The following is a 24,353-nucleotide window of genomic DNA, read 5'->3' on the forward strand; positions in this document are numbered from 1 at the left end:
TCCCGAGAAAGCAATTATGTTGACGTTAGAAGTACCTAAGATTTCAATCTGTTTTGAAATATCAAGCTGTCAATATTTTCATCCATTTTGCAAATAGCCGTTAAGGGGAATTAAAATGCAACATTGCTCAAGGATTGCCAGTACATCATCCACACAGGAGAGAGATTAAAGTTGCCTTGACAGCTGCAGCCTCACCCAGCTGCAGGAGATGAACGGCCCACTCCAGAGCAGCACTCAAGGACACGCAGGGGAAAGGATGCAGACAGCTCTAAGATGGTGTAAAGGCTCTCCAGAGCACGTTTGGACAGCCAGAAGCACAGATCAGGATTACTAAACCCAGAGGAATTCAGGTCATGATGTTTCTCCTCAGAAAGGGACAAAGAGACCGCCTATGTGCATTGCTGCTCTTCCTTAACTAAGCAGTCTTGTCCTGTCCCAGCCTTTCTCCTCAAAGCACCTGCTTTTAGAGACACACTGAGTAGTCCAGACTCTGCCCTGGGCTAGGGGGGACGATGAGGATTTGAAAGTGTCCAGCATCACCCAGGATTCCAGGCACTGGATTTCTGAAATAGAGACAATGTTTGACAACCACATGAAAAACTGCAAGTTTCAGACACAATTCAGCCGACACACTGCAGAAGCTAAAAAATACTGAAATTGTGCCTGTTGGGGCACACACAAGTTTTTCACAGTCGCAGTATGTGGTGAAAGATAAGAACTTCCAAGTGGTGAAGTGCTCCCCCGGTTCTGCTCATGAGTTGTCATGTCCAACGTGACCCTGGAGTTTTATTATTAGCTCTTTATGATTCTGAAAATTCTCAGAGATTAATACTGAGAGCCAAGCCTCAAATGTTTGAAATTTATCTAGCCAAGAGAAGAATTATTTCTTCTGTATGAATATCCTTCTTTTGCTTTAAATTCAGTTTATTAGCCTTAATTTGACTGATCTAAAAATCAAATAAGTCACATGGTTCAATTAAAAGCAGCCAGACATGTTGGGTTTTTTCCTGTTCGAATGTAGCCCACAAACAGAATAATATAATAATGGCCAAAGCATTTGTTTGTATTCAACAGAAGAAGAATTCATCAGACTAAAGCAATCCTGAACTGTCACTCTGAGGATGCAGACCAGCAGAAAGTTGAATTAGCTCCCCTAGGAACTAGCTCCAAATGTATTATGTTTTAAAAATCAATGTATTATGCTTTTAAAAATCAATAGAGCTCTTGCAATACTTTATATACAACCAACAACTGGCTGCAAAGCAGCTGAATCAGTTTAAGGGTGGCTTGTCCTACCCTGGGAACAGCTAAAAGGAAGCACAAGCACCATTTGGTTGTACAAACAATGACATCCTGCCCACCCCAGCACATACCTCCCCCACCCAGGCTGAGTAGTCCTGCTCTCCTCAGCACACTTTTATCAACACATAGCTCTAAACTTTGGAACACGTGGAAAAGTGCACTCAACCAGCCAGGAGCAGTCACTGCTGCTCTGGCAGGGCACTGGTTTGGTAGCTTGCCCAGCTTAATTCAGGTTTCTGCTCCTTTCTTCCCAAAAGCCCATGGGAGAGTGGTCTTTTCATAGAATCACAGACTTGTTTGGGTTAGAAGGGACCTGAAAGCTCATCCAGTGCCACCCCCTGCCATGGGCAGGGACACCTTCCACTGTCCCAGGCTGCTCCAAGCCCTGTCCAACCTGGCCTTGGACACTGCCAGGGGTGGGGCAGCCACAGCTTCTCTGGGCACCCTGTGCCAGTGCTTTACCACCCTCTGAGTAAAGAATTTCTTTCTAATGTCTAATCTAAACCTGCTCTCTTACAGCTTAAAGCCATTTTCTACTCACTTGTATAAATACAGAGCAAAGGACAATCTTTTGTTTCCCTGTTTATTAGGCAAACCACCTCCCATCCCTGAAGCTTAGCCCTGGGCCATACACACAGTCATTACACCTGTAATTAAAACTTTCCTGCAGCACACATGGCCCAGGCTTCAGGGACCTCTGTGCACCCAGCCCCTGCCAGCTGAACACAGACCCTCCATGCCCATCCCACCCAGGATCTGGAAACAGGAAACCACGATTTTGATTTCTTACAAGAGCCCAGAGATGATATAGCTCAGGAGGGGCACAGTGACTTTGCTAAACGTGCCTCAAAGGTGATTCCTGACATTTGCAGATCACAGCCTGTGGCTTATTTTAAAGTAACAATCAGAAAAGCAAATGTGATGATGAGGAATTAAAGTGCCTTGTAGATGAAACAGCCCCTTCTGCAGCAACTGTGGATGTGAAACCTCAGCCAGAACAGCTGAGGCTGCTGGACTGCTCTGCTCAGTCTCCTTTGCTCAGTTTGGACCTTCAGATGCCAGGAGATTCTCACAAGATGAGCAGCTGTGCTGGCAAGCTGATAAGAGGGCCTGGCAAGTTATAAGCTTGTCAGTTCAAGTTCAGAGAGTTTGCAGCAGATTTGCAGAAACTCTTTGCTAAATAGAGTAGATTAAATATTATGCTAAACATTTTTCTTGTTTCCTTTCACACAAGGAAATCCCCAATTCATCAGCAGGGTCAGAGCATGACATGACAAATTTCCACTTGCACTTTTGTCACCTGTGATGTGAGAGTTCAGACCCTTAGGTCTGCCCTGCAATTCCTATAATAGAGAAGCTTTTCCACATGAAGAAATTGCCTCTGGGAAGCTACAGAGCAGGAATTGACAGTGCTCCCAACAGAGAGAGGTCATCATCACAGTACCACAGCACTGGGGTCCTGCCCGTTGCTGTGTTAATAATAAGGTGACAAGAAGGTGAACAGTGAAATGTGAAGCTCCTGCGCCATCAGCCAGGGAAGTGCAGAACTTTGACTACAAAGAGCTACAGGACTTCATTTCACCAAGCAAGGGGGTGAGAGCTCCAGACCACATCTGATTAGTGACTTACAAAGTGATGCACTGGGAAAACGTGATCCTAGTTCTGTTTTCACAAGGAGGAGCTGCTATTACTCACAGATGACATCTCAGCACTCTAACAGACAGCTCTAAGAAGGGTTAGCTTGGTATACAGCAGTTAGTAAGAACAGGCAAATTCAATGCTGGGAATTTTTTAAAAAGAAAGAATAAAACATTATTATGCCAGAACACGAATGAGCTGAAGGATAGTGCATACAGCTTTTCATTCCATGTCACATTCCCAGATGGAAACATGAGACAGAAGTATGGAAGCAGGATTTCACTTTACTCTGTGGGTGTCCCTTCCCTGCATATCTGTAACTATGGCATTCTCTGCAGAAGATCAGAGCCGTAACTGGAAAGCACATTTCACTTGAATATGCATTCAGAAGTTGTAACTGAGGGAACAAATAGGATAACGAGATTATTTCCAAAAAAAGTAGATAATCACCAGCTACGACGCATCTCTGTATTTTAGGGGAAATTATTATTCTGTAGCTTGGATGGAATTCTGATCCATTCCAACAGACATCCAAACTGTGTACCTTAAACAAGTCAGGCTGTCTAAGCAACTGGGAACAGCAGGTACCTGCTCAATAAAGACTTAATACAAAAGTAATTAAGAAAAAGGACCAAACAGGCCTGTTTTCCTTCTGCTCTTGCACAGGTAGGACTGGTCCTGCCTGCCAAGTTCTGCTTCCAGCTCCTTCCTTGAGGTGGGTTCAAGTACCAGCAGCCCATGGCCAGTAACTGAGATCCCAAATCAGAAATCTGGGAGTACATCCATTTACTGCGGTGTGGTACCTGCTGGAGAAATCTTCTGTTTCACATTGACCATACAGGGAACTTAAGTCAGGAATAGATAATCCTTAGATTTCAAGCCCTGACCAGTTTCAAACGTGTTGTATGTCACTGCTCAGCCACTCCTGCCACAGGAACAGGCGACTGTGGAGGTGAGAGGTGAGTTTATATTCCATCAGCTCTCCCATGGTGACTGTGTAGAGGCATTTTGGGTGTTTGCTGGCAGTGCAATTCACCCCATGGTCACTGGATGTTTCCACAGAACAGCAGTGTGGCCCTTACCCCAGGGACCACTTCTGCAACTCGGCAGAGCCTCCAGACCCCCACCTATCCCATACCTTGAACAGGTGCTCCCATCCTGGCAATGCAGCTCATCCACAGGGCAGCACCTACCAACCATCCTGAGACATTAATTTATGAACTGTTCTCTGTCCAAACCCATACAGGCTGCTGATAGATGGCAACTGCTGCAAACCACGAGTAATAGCAAACAAATTACCTGCTGCTCTCTAATAGAATCCAATGTTGACCCAGGTCATCATAGGAACTGGAACAGTTTTTCCTAAGTAATGACTAATTAAAAACAACACTAATGAGGCAATAAGTGCTATTACTAAATCCGTTCTGTTGTCATCATTAGGCGAGTCAACATTCCTGTTCTGTGCTAATTAGGTCAAATAGCAGAAGCCCAGAAAGAAGAACATTAACCAAGTGTATCTGGAGCATTCCAGAGACAGAGAGACAGCCAGAAGGGATTTCTGAGTACTCATTGCCTATGAAATTTTGGAATCCCCTTAAACAAGTCACTCCAGTTAGATCAAGACACATTGGTTTAATCCCTTTCCTCACTCTCTCTAGCCAAGTACAAAGCACTTTGTCAAGTTTTCAAGTGAGGCCAAATCAGCGAATTTGTCTCGTTCTGCTCATGAAGTAATGCTGATTTTCTGTCCCTCCTGACAGAGACAGGGGACAACTTCCCCTCACAGGTGACTCTGGTCCCCATTCAAAGCCAGTTTGTTTCAGTGCTACAAGGATGGAATTTAGATTCTTCAGCCTTGTTCTGTTAACAGGCATAAAAATACCTTGTTGGGCCAGTATCACACTAATTTGTGCTAAATCCCCTAGGACAAATTCCCATAACCTGTAATTACTGGAATGACACCTGCCAGAGTACACCCACCCCTGTTTCACGCCTGCCATGGTTACCAATACCTGAAGTTTGTAAGCTACCAAAAAGATCATTGTTTATGCCAGATGGAATCCAGGATGGTTGCAGTCAACTGATCCTAAAGACCCACACTGGGAGCTGAACTAAGTGCCCTCTGGATACCTTGTGCATGTCAATGCAGCACACAAAAAGTCAAAACCAAACCAAACCAAAACTCTTTGTTTTCTCTCTGCTGGAGCTGGCTTGATGACAGGAGTCAAATTCAAGTGGTTGTTTTTTTATTCCATAGTTCTACAGAATACTCCTTTCACTGGGGTTGTCACAGTGTACATGAAAAATATTTTTCAGTCACTTAAAACATGCCTTTGTAGTTCTTGGGGGTTTGTTTGGTTTTCTTAGTTTTTACAAAGTAAATAATCATGTCAGGGACAAATTAAAAGGGATGAGTCTGGCTGATTGTATTTCTATCAAATTGCAGGAGTCAAAAACTTCTTCTTCAATGCATTAAACTGTAAACATTTTCCCAACAACTGCAGGAAGGAGATGCAGCTGAAGAAGAGTTGGGTACTTACCTGGTTAGGCCCCCCACCCCACCATTTGTGGCAAAGACCATCTGAACTATGTATCAACAACTGCTGACCATTAGTCAGCATGTGGAATTTAAACAGTTCAACTTCTCAAAAAAGAAATGAAATTAATCTAAAAATATTTTAATGTAGCAAGCTTGGCTATAGAACCAGTGCAACATAAAGAGGACACCCATTGTATAACCAACTTTACTGCTTAACAGAGTAAGCTACAGATGCAACAGATTCACCACAAGTTATTTGGTTAAATTAAATACTGAAGTTAGGATCATGCTGTTGGTAATTGTGGCTTTACAGTACCAATGCTCAAGTTGGCTGTGTTAGTTTGACTGTAAGTAAAATGCAAGTTTACAGAGAAACAAAATAATTTAGTATAGTATCCTGTATTCTGTTCCATGCTCAGTCACAATGATAATGTCTTCAACAGATAAACAACATTTCAGCATTATGTAAATAATGCCAAAACATACAGGAATTGTAATGCCAAATTTACAACATAATACAGTGCTTAACAAACAGATTTCTCAGGCATGGGGGCCAGTGGTGACAGTGCTACACAGGACTAGAAGCATCCAAGCCCTACTCAGTGCATACACAGTGGACCACACGGACAGGAATGCTTTACCTTTGATGGAATTGTCACTCTAGAAGTTTGTGTCCCAAACATAATGCAATGGAAAATGAATGCTAAACCCTTGCCTCAGACATGAAGCAAAAGCACTACATGTTACTTACAAACCTGAACCAGTAAAACCACTTTAAGAACACAGAAAAACTGATCCCTTGACAAAGATGACAGAGCTTGGTTACTGTACTGTGTGAACTAGGGTGGTAATAAAGCTGTAAACAAACTTTAACCAAATTAGGTTAATGCATCTATTCTTAACTCAAGAATATTGCCATTTCAGCAGACAGTGATTTTTAAAGCTAAGGACACTATCAGAGGTTTTATCTTTGTTTAAAGCCAAAACTTTAAAAACCTGGAAGCTGGCAAATTGTTTTTGTTCCTTATTAGCCTTCATTAACTTCTCCACAGCACACTTCAACAAAATTTTCAAACCTCCTGATTTTGTCTAATTCTGCTCCATTTTAAGTACCTGGTAGCAAAGTCGAAGCAGATACTACCAACACCTGAAAACCCCTACTCAGAGTGGCTTGGTTTACACTACTGGGGATGAGTTCAGACTGCTGGCATTGTTCCACATTGAACACAAAACACTGAAGCATTAGGTTTTCATTTTAAAAGAAACACTTCCTCAAAATTAAACAGGTTTTGCAAATATGCCAAGAAACACATAGGGAAATCATATTTGAATCTGTCAATCCCAGCACTGTCAAACTCATTCTTCCTCCTCCACCCTCCAACCAAACCACATTGCCAAAGTGGCTGATGAGACACTGATGGAATTCAATTCACTGACATAAAGCCTGGATACAAAACAAAAAGAAACTTTGTCCCTGCCGCATCTACTTTTTTTCTTTTTTTCTTGCATTGTGTAATGAACCCATACAAGCATGAAAGGAGTTGTGTTGGTATTTTGTGGTTTTTTTTGAAACAGGCATAAGCATTGTGCCAGACAAAACTGAACAAACTTTTATTTCACTTCAGAAAGACTTTTTATATTACCAACCTATTTCTCTTCATAACTAAAGGTGATAAAAAAAAATCCATAGGAATGAAAAAAACCCAAACCCTGTAATCAAACTGCTTTTTCAAGTATGTTTCTCCCCTCGTGAAAGAGCTGCATTAGCCATACTGCTGATTAAAATCCACATCACAATGAGCAGACTTAGCCCCTAGGCCCAGATCCCCTGGAACTGGGCTCAGCTGGATCTCCAGTACACAAGACTGGAGACAGGAGGCAGATGGGCACATGAACACGTTACAGCACTCCTCAAATCCCTGATTCTGACTACATCCACTGTCACAGCCCCATCACATCCCCCCCACCAGGAGAAATGGCACAGGAGCCACAAGGTGATGTTGGACAGGTACCATTGTTCAGCCCAGTGCAAATCTTGTCCTGATGGAGATGCACTCTGGTGACCTACCAGACTGGAGAGTTCTGCCCACAATGTTTCTACAGAGCACAACATAAATCACATCTTGGTATTTTGTTCAGTCTGGAATTTTCGTCTCCATCTACTGCAATTATGGAATCATAGAATCACAGAACAGTCTGAGTTGGAAGGGACAAGGATGATCCAGTCAAACTCCTGAGGCCAATGAAAAGTCAGCAAGGGGGATTCTACAAGAGTTGGTCCCTGCATTAAACACTAATACATGTGAAAAATAAATGGGGACAAACTTCCAAGTCACTATTAGTGATGGTGATAGGTTCAACTTTTCTTCCTTCCTCCTTATATTCACTTCCCACTAATGCAAGAGAAAAGTGCAACTTTGCAGCATGTTTGTTCACATCAAGTTTTTCCTCAAGAACACATTTTGCAGTAACAAAATATGGTCTGTAAAGTCGCAAAGTGCACAAGCTGAAGGCACAGAGTACAAACACATAGGAAAACAGATTTCAAAATACCAAGTAACAAAAAAAAGAGCTAAAAGAAAAATCTGGAATTCAAAACTCCCTGACAGAAGATACATTTATATGGGACCAACTCTTAAAAGGTGACAGGTTTTAAACTAACAAACAAATACTGCAAAATAATGAAACTTTATTCTTATTATTTAAGTAGAAGCTCCAGAAAATAACTTGAAGTTTAAAATCTAATACACTGACGTGTTAACTAGTTTTAAGAATGTCCTTAACATTAAGAAAAGAGTGCAAAAAGGATTCTTCCATTCTAATGCTTCTGGAAGCTGCTGATTTCGGCTGCCCATTTCCACTTTGAAAGGATTGTTTTTCAAGGTGCATTCCTCACAAAGGCTGCAGAACAAGAGCTTGTTGATAGGCCAGACCAAGGAATTGTGTCTTTCAAAGTCATCCCAACTGTAGCAGCAACTGACATTTTAATATATAAAGAAGAAAGTCCAAAACTCTTCTTTGAGGCATAGTTTGTGTCAGAGCTTGAGTATCAGCAGTTGCCAAAGGAGGCTCCAGATACCACCTGTGCTCCTCCAGTGTCTGTTCTGGCTAGGAATAGAAGCTGATCGAGTATATTCACTATCTGTATCCCCTGGAGCTTGCACAAGCTGATGAGCCATCTGAAATGATATAAAAAGTAAAGAAATTCTCTCATATTAAAATTCCACATTATGTCCCTCGCCACCCTTCCCCCAAAACACAGCAGTGTCTGTGAAACATTAACAGTGTAAACAGAAGCTGATACACCACATAAATACCCATTCACTCATTTCAGCCTATAGTAAGAGTTCATCTTAAAACTGTATGACATTTTACAGTAGGGAATAAAGTGAACATACTCAGCTGAAAGCACAAGAGAAAACTTGGTGGAAAGAGGGCCATAAAATGAGCAGAAATCAACAGCAGTACCAGAACAGATACCATTCCCCAATGGCTCTACATCCAAGCAGTTTGTATCATTTCTTGGCACGGTAAAGGTTACATTGCAGACAGCTGTTACATGCAGAGATGCAGCCTCTGACACCCCACGACCCTGAGAACCCAGAAGTCCACCACAACCTGTATGCCCAAGCTGTGAGGGGCTGGAGCACACTGGAGGGCAGGGTTGGATCCATACTTACTGTAAGTTAACTCTTCTCCAGCTCTCTTGCGTGACTGGTCACCTCTGGGGGAGAAGGCAAAGAAAGGTATTTTCATGAAAACCTCTGTTAAAGATGTCCCTGCTCCTCACATGGAGGTTGGACCTTTAAAGGTCCCTATCAACCCCAACCAAAAGAACTTCACAGCCAAGTCTCTCTCATTTTCAGGTAACTAAAGAAAATTTTTCAAAACCAGTTTGGTTTTGTTGATATAGACTGTTACTATTTGAAATGTCACGTTTAGTTCTCTAAGGAGTGTGCAACTGGTGAAATGCACTTGTAAGCAGAGCTATTATCAGCCACCTACGGAATTAGTAAGATTGAGAGCAATAACCATGAGGAACACAGCACAGTGAGGTGTATTCAGCAGCAGTAATGGCACATCAGCTTCTAGTTGAACAACAGCAGCTTATCAACACCATTAAGTGCTAAAATCTTCTGCTTAAAGAGCAAGTGTTGTCATCTCAGACTTGCTGAGAGTCTGTAAGATTCAGGAGCATCTTTTCAGACTGACAGATTAAGAGTTTTTTCACATAGTTTTATAAACCACCCAAAGAACTTCAAGAGCCAAGTCTCTCTCATTTCAGGTAACTAAAGAAAAACATTTTTCAAACCAGTTTGGTTTGAAAAACCAGTTTGGTTTTGTGGATATAGACTTACTACTTGAAGTGTCACGTTTAGCTCTCTAAGCAGTGTGAAACTGATGGAATGCACTTGTAAGCAGAACTATTATCAGCCCCCTACAGAATTAGTAAGACTGAAAGTTTGACAACACCAAATTGTTCCCTTTTTTGTTTTGTTCTGTACATTACAGTCTTTTGTCAGCATTAAATGCCTACTCAGTTACAAAGTCTCACACTCCTATTTCTTGGGCCAAATGCACTGCTTTTCTCAGCCCAGGGTATTATGGTTTTATTTTTATGCTTATCTCTCAAAAAATTATTTTCCTCAACAGACAGCCTTACAAGGAAAGTCTGCACCACATCATTTGCATTTGGGTCAATAGTAGAGTTCTGAAGCTCAATAATTTAACAAGCTTTGAAGAGAGATGTGACCTTTGAGGAAAAGCATGGGGTATGAAATGCAGGCATATACCCACCACTAAACATACCCACATCTACTGGGTGTTCATACTACAGGGCCAGACTCTCAGCATTGCACAGATAACTTGAAAGATGAAGATGTTTTCTCTTTAGGAAGAAATGAACCTCCTGGGAGTAGAGCACGAGGCTTCCCAGCATGATCTTAGATTGTCAAACTACTGCAGAAATAGTGGAAAGTGCTGTGCCTTTGTCTGGGCAAAAAAATAGAACAGCACAGAGCAACAGGCACTTCCCAGAGGGAACAATTTACAGTATGAACAGTTTCTGCTGTGTCTTTTACTGTTTGTTCTTCTCCCTTTTCCCCCTCCCCAATTCAATACTCAGATGGGAAATGCCTGTTTAAAATAAACACTTTGACTGTATAAATAACTCTGAAAGTGAAGTAAGGAGAAAACCGACATTTTCAGAAGCACTACGAATAAAAGAGAGCTTATAGAAAATAAACAGCCAAAGTAAAGGTTGAACAGGAGCATGATCATGCAGTAGAAACACAACCAAAACACAGGAATGCATGAATGGCAAGCAATCTGATAAAAAAATTTCAAGCCTCCCAATCATCTACTTTTTTGGTACCATCTGCAGGGTTGTTAGTGCTCAAAAGACATTGAAAATAAGGCCATATTTCAGATACTGAATTGTGAAGGTTTTCTTTATTAACTCTTAAATTATTACTTCAATATTTTTAGGTGTATCCATTTTTACCATTTCAGCACTGTCCTGCATAATCACTCCTGAAAATTAATAATTATTACCTAGTAAATCCATTCTGAATAAGCTCTCTTTGAAGTTTCTGGTCTTGAGCAGCATATTCCTGAAGCTCAGATTCCACAGCAGGGGGTAAAATATTTGGGATGAATTTAGAAAATAAAGCTGGTGCCATCTGTACCCATTCTGTAAGAACAGAGAAAGCAATATCAAAATACATGGAAGAGATATTTTGTGAAAATTTTACTGTTTGACAAATGTAACTTTATTTTGAATACATATTAGGATCTTGAATTAAAATAAAAAAGAAAAAAAGAAAAACTCCAAAATCCACAGAAACCATGCCTTAAAGCAGAACAAATAATGAGACTGTTGAAATCAAATGTTTACATGCAGATAAAAGAACTATTATTCTAAACCTCATCATCAAATTGAAATTCAGTTCCTGCTGCATCTCACAGGACCTTTGGACACTCTAAAGGACAGACAACTGATGATCAGCAAACCCACTTGGATAATTAGATAATGATTGTAAGACCTTACTCCAAGAAATTTATCCCCAAAATGTACCCTTCTCTTCCCTCAGTCTTTCTTCTAAAAAGCACAGTAGTATCACTATACAACCCTACTGCTCCATCCCCATTTCAAAGGAATTCATGCATTTCTCTCACTGATCTTCCAAAGCTCAGACAAACACTTTTTTAATGTTTACAATGTAATTCTAACCTGTACTAGTTCAGCTTCAGGACAGAAATGTGATTTCATTTCTCTACACTGATTTCATTCTCTACATTGTTTTACAGGAGCAAGACAATTTAAGGCTTCAAGGCTTTAAGCACACGAGGAAAACTGGGTTTACAGCAACTGTATAGCAAGTTCTGAGAAAAATAAATAGCCCTCAACTATTTCTGCAGCCAGACCTTCCACAGGCTGTAGGAGTTACCTTAAATTTGATCTTTGCTTAGAAAAAAGGGATGCTTTAAAATTCACTGAGGAACATCACAACTTTTTATACAATTCCCACTGTCCTGTAAACCAACACTCAAACCTCTCATCCAGATCACTGATAGAGGTTTTAAAAAGGACTGGCCCCAGTACCGAGCTAGAACTAAAAGAGATTCTTCTCTGGCAACATTTGAAGTCTGACAGCTGTTGGATACCTTCAACCTGAAGAGAAGACCAAGGAACAGAAAGGGAAGGGGAAGCCCCTGGCTGCCAGCCACGTCTGCTTTGCTTCTCCTTTTGCTCTCTGCACTGCAGATGCTTCACAGGCTGCTCCAAACCTTCCACTGGCCCCACTTTCTGCTTTACCTCCCAGTTATCTGCCCACCAGTCCCATGATACATCCAATGGAGCAATCCCACAGAGAAAGAGAGCAGCACTGCCTCAGAGGAACCCTTGCTCTGACTGTTTCAGAATTCATCCTCAAGAACTAGGATCACCAAAGAACAGCCTTTTAAACCAAGAAGTCTATCCTGGGCTCTTCAACTACTCAGAATCTGGTTAAGCCCATGATACCAACCCATACTAGTGTCTGCTGTGCTGTGAACAGCAGGACAGGGATCATCTGAAATGGAAAACTGCGAAATCACAAGTCCATCACCTACAATATGAAGTGTGGTCAAAGAACAACCACCCTGAATTGCTTTCAAAAGAGTAACACTTTTATACTTATGTATGCACCCTTCTATCTTTGGTCCTGAACACTTTCTAAAACTGAAATTAGAATTGTCTTAAAATTGATGGAAGTATGTTAATTTTGCTGATGTAAAAATAATCTTTGCCTACAGAAAGTGTATTTTGTAAATAGAGAGTCCTGGTTTGTACACATGCTAAATATTTCACCAAAGCTTTTTGTAAAGGATTCCCATCCTCATTTCTATTTCCATAAATGGGGACTGCAAAGCAAAAATAGACTGAAGCTCAGGCACAATCCTTCTCTCAGTCATGCCAAAGTAAGAAACTGTCAGTACTGTAAAAGGAAGGGAAACAGGGACCACTTATTTATGGATATTTTGAACACTTCCTGTTTCTAAAAACTTCTCAAATACAGGGTAAGGCTCTCCTCAGTTCTCCAAAACTTAGGGAATCTCCAAAGATTCTCATCCAAAATTGATTAAAATCTGCAATACCATTTTCCTTTCAATATAACTGTTGTTTGCATAAGATGTCACGATGTGTTCATGAGTTAAATTAGAAATAATACCAAAAAAAATGGCTTCATAGAAGAAACTTCAGCATGCAACTCATGCTGAAGACCTGGCTGTTTGAAGAGTGACTCTTAACACAACTTTCACCATTTCACTACTTCTAAATTTCTGCCCTGACTGACCCATTAATATCCTTCTTTCTTTATTTCTATAGAGAAGGAATGGATCTTCCCTTTGTCTCCAGAAGAGAGGGCTGGCTTGTTTTTTTAAAATGTATTTGGTATTTACATGGTACCTTGCCCAGGTCACCAAGATGGGCAACAAGAACCAGGGTAGAACTGAGCATTAGGATGCACAAAACACAACACACTTTGACTATTAACAGTGCATCCATTAGAGAGTAGACACATTTTGGCAAACAAATGACAATCACAAGATGAGATCAATACAAACATTTTTCCTTTTTACCTGGTCGTAGTGTATACAGGCCTTTCACAATATTTGCCATGGTTGAAGGAGTTATTTGAAACGGTGTTGACTGAGCTTCCAAAAGTAAAGCTGCAACAAAATTAACACAATCAGCAACTTTTCCAACCTAGAAATACAGGCTCTTACACATAGATTTCTTTTTAATCAAAATAATACAGTAATTGTGCTTTTTTTGGTACCTGATGTCCTCACAAAGAAAACAGCCATGTGTCCTATTTCAACTTCTTCTCAAGAGTAATAAAGCATCACCTTTAGATAGAAGTATCCTGCCCAAATTATGTATAGTGAAAATGTGGAATAACTTACTTTTCATTTATTGGAAGTATCAGGGGTTGGGTAAAACGAAGCATTAGTTTTAGCTTTAAGTATTCAGACACAGAACTGAAGCAAACAATTTATTTTTGAAAGCACTCTTATACCAAGTGTGTTAAACACCTGAAGATCCACAAATCCGTACTTTACAGCATTTAGAATTTTGCACACAAAACTAAGGATGGATTCAAAGTCTATGCACATGTAGTGCTAAAATTGTAAATGTTGAAGAAGAAAAGTTGTTCCTTTAAACACAAGTTAATAACTGCACCTTCCTCTTGAGGAAAAAGCTGGCAATAGCACATTTACTGTTTATGTTATGATACACAAGTTTTTATCCTTATTTATATTTCTATGAGCTTTGTACATACATCTGAATTACAGAAATACACACACAAAAAGAAATTAAGAAGGTGTAAACAAACTGCTACCTCTTGATTTTCATTTCTCTACCAAGCAGTTGAGCACCTTTCTGCGCCCACCATATGGAGGAGAACTGACTTTTACAGTTCTACCTAAGGGACACATCTCTTTGGCTTACACTGGAGAAGCTCTGCTTTTTAACCTTCAGAGCATCTGCCACTAGAATACTTAAATAGAAAGAAAAATCTTCAGTAGCATGTTTTTTCTTATCTTTCTGAAACTGTTTAAGTGCTCATGTCATAGGGAAATTAAAACAAAGTACTTTTTTGTAACCTTCAAGTAATCACAGTTGTTATATTTAACTGTTATAGATGCATTTATTTTACAAAGAGCCATCTTAAAAGTGCTTGCTCATTTCAGCTGAAGCCTTGAGGGTGTGAGAGCCTGTGATTTGTTCTGTAATGACATATTTACAGCCCTTTTCCTAAAGATTTGTCAAACAGCCTCTTGGCAGCCAAGAAAGTTGGAAATCATAGAATTAAAATGGGCATAGTGCTTTATAATGTGACAGTAATGCACAATCCAAACAATGTGTGTGCATACACAAATATTTATACATTTAATTAGACTGTGGCCACTTCAGCCTAAGCATCACCAATAACACTGCAAAGTACCCAAAGAACTGTGAATTTGTTCTTAATATGTGCACATTAAATTACATTCCTAAAATATGCAAAACGAATTATTTAAAACAAAAAATCTTCATCACTTTATTGCAGCTTCAGAAATTAGTATTTCCTATCTTGCTTTCTGCAAATGCACACATCACCTACTACACTGCAGATTTAAATCACTCACGCCTGACTTACAGTCAATAAATAAAAGCATGACAGTATCATATTCAACAATATAACAATGCAATGGCATGTATTACCTGATTCTCAATAGAGAAAATTAAAGAATATCCTGTTCAATAAGCCATACAGTTTAAACTAACCCAGCTTGTCCAAAAGCTGGACATCAAGCCTCGAAAAATGAATAGCACTGCTGTAGGATCTGTGTTTTCAGAACAATTTCCATAAGAACAAGTAAGACTCCCCTCTGGATAGAACCAAAAGATCTCAATGTAAATTTAAAGACAAAGCTGTAAATTAAGATGCAAAGATGTAAAACTTCTTTGCACACAAATTCATTTTCAGTTTTGCAATGAAACAAACTTCGACATTCATTCAGTCCTGTATGGCTTCTTGAGAGGCTCACTCAAGGAATAGAAACAGCTCTGCCAGACATGCTGAAATTATCTCTGTTGTTATTCTACAATCTTATAAAAGACTAACAAATACTAAGGCTTTGACTCTTGCTTTATTAGAATCATTAGTGAGAGTCTGCAACACAGAAGTTGCACAGACTCCTTCTACCTACTCCCAGAACCGCACCTGCAGCATTTACAAAGATAGAGGAGGGAGAGGCAGAATAAAACTGAACCTCAGCTGAATGAGAGTGGTAATGACACCATGATACCATCTGACCACCTCCAAGTGTTCATGAATTAATATCACATTTTACAGACTAACTAACATGCAAACAGGTTAATTAACCTGTAAATAGTCTTGAAAATAACTCCTGGCAGAATCAAAGAAGAGAAGTGTGGGTTCCCATGATGAAATGCATTAATTGCAGAAAGGTACAAGATGATTTGAAATATTCTTGAACTGAGGTAAGACACAATACCCAAAATGGCTCAAGGATTTTTGAGGAACAGTGAATGAACAACACTGGAGTAAGTCAGGTATGGACCTGCAACACTTCAGATACTCTGCAGTAATCAAGGTACCTTGTTACTGCACAGCAGCATTGGAGAACCCTTGATGAACACTAAGCTGCTTCCTAATTACAGTGGGGCACTTGGGGCAAGATCCAGGAGCCCAGTAATTCCAGGAGTAGCAGATGATATCTTAACAAGCTCAAATTCACTTGTTTATAACTCAAGATTGACTTCAAAAACTAGGATTTAGCTGTTCTAAAAAGCTTTTTCTATTCTTCAACATTCCTTTGAAAACAGATTTCTTTACTTAGCAAAGATGTAACTTTTTTGGCAGAAAAGTGAAACTTTTGCATGTTAGTACCAGGGTTTTTTTCCTCCCTTTGTAATAATTTTGACAGAACTACAAAGTAGGCTATTTTAACAAATCATACCTAAATCATTTCTGCCCCTTGGGAGGACCTGCAGATCCCAGAGAGTCAAATCTATACTAGGAAAAATTGCCTTTCTCTCAGCTAAATTATCCAGGGTCCATCTGACCACACAAACCTTTCCACTTCACTGTCATAAAATCCCATTCACCTTGAAGATGGCTCCTTTATCCCAGTCCATGCAAAGCACTGGATCAAACCCAGATGCCAACAGCAATTAAACAGAGAGGGAATTGCCACTGCTGGCGCCCAAGATGCAGCTGAAAGTTTTTGTTGTTGCCATTTTGGGTTGTGGGTTTTTTCTGTAAGGTTGGTCAGGTTTTTGTGCTTGTTTGTTATTGTTGTTATTTGGCATTTTGGGTTTGTTGGGGTTTTTTTACCTGCTGCCTATTTCATTATTAAATTGTCTGATGAAGCTTGATCATTTATTACCTTTTCACTCCTTTAATCTAGGTACAGTTCCTCCATGTTAATTACTGACCTAGAACTTCAAAAGCCTTTTGAATGAAAATTGACTTTCTCTTTGGCTTAACCCTCACACTTGCAGTTACATCAAACTCTTCATGATCCTGGTATTTTATCTTCCTTTAAACAGAACTAAAACCAAATTTTTACCAACTTAAATTCTTTATAAGTTTGTATTGAATTAAAATGTAGATCAGAAAAGAAAAGACATAAAAACTTGGTTTTATTACTACACATTTGCCACTAGGCATTTAATAAAGCCACAGTTTACTTTAAAAATACTCATTACATAGACCAAAAGCTTTATTAAGTACCTAATAAAAATGCTACAAAATAAAAATTCCGAGCCTTAATCACACGGAAAATATTCAGTGTTGTAAAAAGAATAAATATGAAAAACACAGCTATAAATGTAGAGATATATGCTTTGGGACTTGTATAATTGGAAAATAAGGTGGTATTTTCACATTTATATTTTTATGAGGCCTTATTGAAATTGGAATATTACTCCTATTTCTTTGACAAGGAGCCATATTAACCATGGTGGTCATTACTTGAGACTGTATTTTCCAACTTAATTTGAGGTGCTGCAACTTAATCAACATGAAACAAGGAAAATAAGAAACGTAGCTGCAACTTTTTAAAATGTCCTAAATTCTTTGATGAAAGGTTTAGTTCAGAGGCAAAATTTGCATGTAGATTCCTATTTAAAGAATTTGAATGTGTTCTACAGTACTTGGTAACAACCCAGACTGCTCCCAGTATTGTTACAACACAGTTACTTAGTCCTTAGCTGTCAAATTACAGCTACGACTTCAGTATTAGCAATGGCACCCTTAAACTGCTGAGTGTGTAAATATTGATTATTCCATCAGATTTGCAGAGCACAGGGGGTGTAAAAGATTAACAGCTACAAAGGCTGTTATTTAGCCCTGGAGAGTGCAGGGTTAACTGTTGAAGTCTAAGAAAGGGGTGACATTAATGTGACAAGAGTTTTGAAGGAATGGTCAACTTTTCTGCAATAGCAGCACCCCAGTACCCTCCCCACAGGCCAGAAAAGAAGTGGAACAATACTGCAGTTGATTTCCAGATTCACAGATCTCAGTTATCCGTGTCTACCAATATTTGGAAGGAAAGAAGGAAGGACAGGAAGGAGACCATTGTTTATAAGGTTAGAATTGGAAATTTGAAGTGATTAAACTATTTGCCAAGACGAAATAAGCTAGAAATTAAATACTGAAATTTACAATCCTGTAGATGCATAAAATTCTTTTAAAATTATTTTTAATGAGGAACTTCAGAATAAATGCATCCTTTCCCTACATCTTAAAAAAAGGACCTTTTCTGCTAGAGAACCCTCTTGCCCCCCAAATCATTTACTGTCAGAAGCTGGAACCTCAACAGCTTTATAGCTGGAGAAAAGGCTACATTAGCTTTTTGTTTCAGAGGAATTCTAACAGAAATCACCCTGTTTTAGTCTAGCACAAACACACTGGAATTAATTGTTATTTCCTCCTAGTGCTCCGCTACCTTTCTTCATTTTTAAGGCCCTGAGGAAGAAATATTTTATTTTACCTATCCTGACACATATGCTAATTCTAAGGACAGAGACACTCCACAGGCCAGTAATTCTGCCTTTTTTAATATTTATTTTTTAACGATATCTCCCTTTGTTTCTGTCTCATTCCTAAACTTAAAAAGCAAGAGAAATAGTTTATGAACGTGGCAGAGTGGAGTTGTGCAGATTTTCTTCTCATACTAACTTTTCAGAGTTTTAGGAGAAAACAAAGCAGTGTCTAGAGGCCGAATATCATCCAATGTATTACAGAAGGAAAGGGCCTCAGTAATCCAAAAAGACATTTTTAAAACACATTGCTTCTGTCATCACTCTGTGTCCCAAACCAAAAAGAATAATGATTTCGAACGCCTGAGGGCAGTTTCTATATTAAAGCTTTAGTTCAGATTAGAAATGTGATTTTGAAGCAAATTCACTGATCATCCCCACTTTGCTGCTCCTTGGTTGGTATGACAGAGCTGCCTTGGAGCATATTACTTCAATTCCTTTTGGGCAAGATTAAACCAGATGTGCTCGAACTGCTACTCCTTGGCACTCTGTCCAAAGGAGCAGACATTAGCAAGTGGGAAATAAAACTCTCCAAAAAGCAGGGAAAGGTCAGCACTGGGTCCTCAACATCAACACAGAGGTGTTTTATACTCTGCTCCCTTTACACCACCCTACTGATTAATGCAGACTTAGCCTAAACCATGCAATGAAACCCCCAGCTTTGCCTACAGGGCCCAAACTTTTCAGATAAAAGCCCATGGTTCTGCTGCACCAAACCTATAATGATGCTCTAGGCATTTCTGTCAAAACCAACTCAGGACAGACATTCAAGAACAAGATCATTTTCCTTATGAAACACAGTCATTAGATGTGACACGGAAATGAGAAGCACAATGAACAACTCCTTCACTGTCAGCAGCACACAGAAAGGCTAGGGGCAATGCTCTCTGCAAGAAGCTGAAACACCATGAGCGTGTTTTCTCCCTTTGCCAGGGCATTTTCTCCACAGTTTGTGTGTCAAGGCAGTAACAGGCTGCTTCTCATATGCAGATTGTTTGAGACAGATGTCAAAATGGAGGGAGGGGAAAGAAATGTCACCTCAAACAGCGTGAATGTCAATTCAATCCATCTTTTTCTTGTGTATCTCTGCCAAAGCGTGAGGCATGGGGAGTGAATAAAAAAACCCCAGCACACTTCAAAACAAACCCTGCGGTCTCTGTTGTAGCTGTAGAGTCAGGCCATGAACTTGGCATCAATCAGTCCTTCTCTCAGCCTTTTGCACTGCTCCTCTCAAACAGAGAGCTCTGTATTCACAAACAAAAGCTGGATATGGCATTTATTAGTGAAAGGCATTTTGTCAAAGCAGCACACAGCCAAAGAGATGAGGAGGGTCCCTTGCTTCACTGACATCAACAGGCTTTGGGAGGTCAGCACAGCAAAACACAGCTGCTAAATACGTAGGGCTGGGTGCCCACAGAGCAACAAACACTCCTACTGAGCCACTGCACAACAACAGGAGAATCCCTGCACAGGCAACATCCTGCCAGCTACATTCATCAACCTCTAACAGCTATAAATAGATTCATTCTCTGTAATTTTGCATTACATTTCTACTGCTGCAACAAAAATCTGGACAACTTCATTGTTAAAGAGCTGTTAGCAACCTTTTCCAATGCTCGAGTAACTTTTCTGGTACTTTTTAGAAAACACCAATGCAGTGGAAATATCTTTCCTGTTTTTAAAAAGGAAAACCTTTTCCAACATAAACCACTCTTCTATTGAACTTTAATACACCTCCGACAAAAAAATAAAATGGAACAACAAGATCTCTTCCCCTCATCTGAATCCAAGTGACCTAACTAGGAAGAAACAAAGCTGTCATATGTAAAAATCTTCAGAGAAAAGGCTTCCTCTGTAATTAGCTAGAGGCTGAAAACATAATGAAGTAGACTGTGAGTGGTCTCCCTCCTCCTGACTTTTTTCAAAGAAGTTTTCCTTGGAAAACCATGAGAAAAACTTCTACTTCAGCAAATTATGTGATGTATTTTTACACTGGGTTTTAGCTCTGAACCCACACAGGCACTGACATGGAGAACTACACTCTGCAACTGCCCACGTGCCTTTAGAATCCACACACAGTAACCACTCTGTGTGCTCAGGATTCAGTGGCTGATTCTGTAATTACCCCAGGCAACAGGAACAAAATCAGAAGTGCAGCACAAAGCTATTTTCCCTCTCATAAAGTTCACCTGACTTCCCAGTTGAGTAACTGCTGTACAAAAGTGCAGACAGATGTTTTTTTGGGAAGAACCAACTTGTACTGAACGATCTGTACCAGCACACTGCTCTTTGAAGAGTAAAAAACTTCTTGAAGTCACAACAATAATGTCTAAGGCAAGAAACAGCCCCTACACACACAGATATAAATGGCTGAAGTACTACAGAGATATGATAAGGCTTATTTGGAAGTGCCATAATCTGATACATCCTACTACCCCCACAAACAGTGCTGTAAGCAAAGAATTCTATATATATTCGACCCAGACTGCCCTCTAAACCAGCTTTCACCTCTATGACCAGCTTGGAGTTTCTGCTGCTTTTTGCTCAACATGGAGATGCTGGGAACCTCATCAACCTCCCAGAGCAGGATTCCAGCCTAGCATTCACCCTCCTTTCTTTAGTTTTCAGGAAGAGAACAGGAATAATTGCAAACTCTTGTAATTTAAACCCAAGTGATCTCTCCACCAAGGAGACACAACACTATGCCCTTAATGGCTTTTCTTCTTTTGTTAGATTCAAAAGTGAGCTTGGTTTGGGCACTAAGCTGCCAATGTCCAAAAGGAGAAGAGTGGCAGTTACTTGCAAATATTCTGCCATTGAATTTTACCCACTGCAAGTACTAGAAGTAGAGAGTTTCAGAAGCTGTTATGCACTTTCATGCAGTGATTGCCATTTTTCTAGATGAGAATAAACAGGCAGGATGTTTCCAGGGCACGGAAATTGCAGTGCAGGACTATCAGAAGAGACAGTGGCTGCATAAGGAGAAAATAAACCTATTTCTGAGCTTTTCTGCTTACAAGTCACCTCATGCAGGACTGTAGCAGGAACAAAGACGACATTTCCACCACCCCTTCCCTAGTGACATGAGGATATTATCTGCATCTTCTCCCCCTCCCACCCTCATTTCTGAAGCTTCCTGTAAATAAGATGCTGTATCTTTGCTTGTTACATTCAGTTAAGCACTTCTACACATGGCAACTTCTCCTTTGCCACTGAATGCAGCAGTCTTATCAGCAAGAGCCAGCTTTGGCTTTGTAAGGAAAATAATCAGGTTATATTCACTTAGTTCAAATGTACCCACTTTAATTTGAAGAGCATTGACTTGATAAATGTGTGGGTGTAAAAGTGTTTCACAAACACAACTGTGTTCATGGATCTGTGTATTGTGGGTTTTTATTATGCATTTACTTTAACTGAAGTGCTCCAGATAGTGAAGTGCTTTTTTTTAAAAAAAAAATTTCATCAAACCCCAAATGGAACCAAATTGGCATTGGTACAGGAAAAATTTGTCAAAGTAATGTTCACTTAGGCAATATTTCCTCTGTAAATAATGAATTGACACCTTGATCGCTCTAATTTTTGCAACCAAGTGCTCAGAGAAGTGTTCCCATCACAGAGACCATTGTAGCAGCTGTTGATCTTGCACCTTCCAGCCTCCCACCAGCCAGCACAGGGACAAGGGGAGCCAGCCTGGGGGAGTCTGAGCTTATCAGGGCTGCACTGCTCTTCTGGCTTCTTCCCCCCATCTTTTTGGAGTGGAGCAGGAACTTTTTCAAAAATCAAACGAACCTGAAATGTACTTACAGTCCTTCCTGAACGCAGCTTCAAATAGAAATGCCAGCTTCCAGGCTCTGAGAGAATGACAAGGTACTATAAACAAAACCCACCTCGTACAAAAAAACAGAGCAACAAATTTCAGGAGTGAGAGCAGATGTTACTCTGAGCCTCCAGGTCTAGATCACAAATGGATTAAACCAATTTTGTAATTTGTTTTTTTTTTCAAGAAGGAAGGCATGCTTCTTCTCACTGAAGTGGCAGTTGCAACATCTCTTAAAAAAACAGCCCCAAGATTTCATTTCTCCATGCAGATCACAACTTCCTTGACTTTCATTTCCAAAGTATCCCCATTCATATCTGCACTTTTTTCCCCTCACAATACAGAAACATCTTTTTGCTGAACCAAATCTGTATCAAATATCAGCAAAGAGCACCAAACGCTGACATTGGGAAGCAAAGCAAATAACAAACACCAACTTGCATTCTATTTTCATAGAGCCCTGACATTTCCAAAAAGGAAGGTTTGAATTTCAGGAAGCTAGAAAAAAAGAGCTAAAAAAGGCAGAAAAAAATACAATACTAGAAGTTTTTCAGCACATTTGCAGTACTACATCATGTGCTGTGTATCTTCAATTATTTCCCAAGAACCTGTTAGCAAGTTCAAAATTTTATTTAGGCATACTTTAACTCAATTTATAGATCCTCTTATCCAAGACTTAATTAAATCAGATCACAGTTAGGAGTTCATGCCTGTCAGTATTTATCATCTTACTTAGAAGGGAGATAAAATCCAAATAACATAGCTTTAACAAACTGATGGTCAGACTGAAATGAACCCAAGGAAGCTGCTCATTAAACAAAACACTTCATATACAGCAACACAGACAGATTACTTTTTTTTTTTTCATTTTTTTCTTTTCATTTTACTTCTGCAATTAACAGAGCTGGGAAAAAGTATTTCTGATTACACACACACAACACCACAGGTCTTTTCCTTTCAACAATTCATCTGCAATTTCTGTTTGATTCTGCTATTATCACTGCAGAAAGTTAATTACTTAGCAACACACATCTGACATCACTTATCTCAGGTTTATTCAGTGTTACACCTTTGCTTTGCCACTGGAAAAAAAACTGCCTGAAAAATGTGAACATTTTAAGGCACTATCAGCCAAATTTTCCATGATCTTGTTGCAGCAATCATCTTACCAGGTTTCATGATACCAGTAGTTCTCTTTGGCACAAAAGAAAACATCAGGCCCATGGCTGGGCACTCCTCGTTGTTCTGCTATTTCCAAGGTGATGTGATCTGCTCTTAGTGACTTTTCCAGATGGCAAGAACAAGACCTCATCAGAGCTGATGATCTCCCATCACTGTAGAATGCCAGGCTCCCTGACCTTGTAGACACCCTGTTCACCCACCCCTTGCCCAGGATGTCACCTCTCAGTGAGTCTGAAACAACAGCACAGCTCCTTTCCCTCAACTGGAGGGAGCAGGGCATTGCTACCCGAGCAAAGAAAAAAAGAGCAATAAACTCCACTCCAATTGCTCTAATGCTTTCCTAGCTGCCCTTCTGAGGGGCAAAGCAGGCCAGCAGCAAGGTCCCTGTGCTCACACAGACACTCTCAGAGGTGGCAGGTTTCAGACAAACACTGTGGTTCACCACAGGAGTCACACTTCCCATTAAGTGCTCCTGTTGGTATCACTTGAAGCACATTATATTTGCATTAACCCATTAACCTTAGAGAGAAACTGCTGTCATCATTCTGCAGCTCACCAACTACAGCAGTACTTGAGTACATCATGGCAACAACCCCAGAGGTATCACAGTTTTTTGACCACACCACGTTCTTAATGTCACCTGGCAATATTTTGGTAAGGAAGTTAAAAAGCAACAGCATAAACAACAGAACAATAAAACATTCATTATGCCATAATCACAAGTCATCAGGGAAAACAAATATTGGTTCCCCCAGATCTCAAGCAAACCATTA

The 24,353-nt window shown here is 39.9% G+C and overlaps 1 protein-coding gene across 2 annotated transcripts in view; it reads right to left on the bottom strand.

The window, feature by feature from the left end:
- Positions 1 to 8,148: 8,148 nt before the first annotated feature.
- Positions 8,149 to 24,353, bottom strand: part of CACUL1 (CDK2 associated cullin domain 1) — a 42,777-nt gene continuing 26,572 nt past the window's right edge. For both annotated transcript variants that reach the window (XM_082286579.1, XM_082286578.1), the window contains 4 exons: positions 13,604 to 13,693; positions 11,033 to 11,171; positions 9,160 to 9,203; positions 8,149 to 8,658 (listed from right to left, as the gene is read on the bottom strand). In XM_082286579.1, coding sequence (XP_082142705.1) covers positions 8,618 to 8,658; positions 9,160 to 9,203; positions 11,033 to 11,171; positions 13,604 to 13,693 — 314 coding nt within the window. In that variant the 3' untranslated portion in view covers positions 8,149 to 8,617. The remainder of the gene's footprint in view (positions 8,659 to 9,159; positions 9,204 to 11,032; positions 11,172 to 13,603; positions 13,694 to 24,353) is intronic.

Source organism: Coloeus monedula (assembly GCF_965178545.1).
Source record: "Coloeus monedula genome assembly, chromosome: 8".
NCBI lineage: Eukaryota > Metazoa > Chordata > Aves > Passeriformes > Corvidae > Coloeus > Coloeus monedula.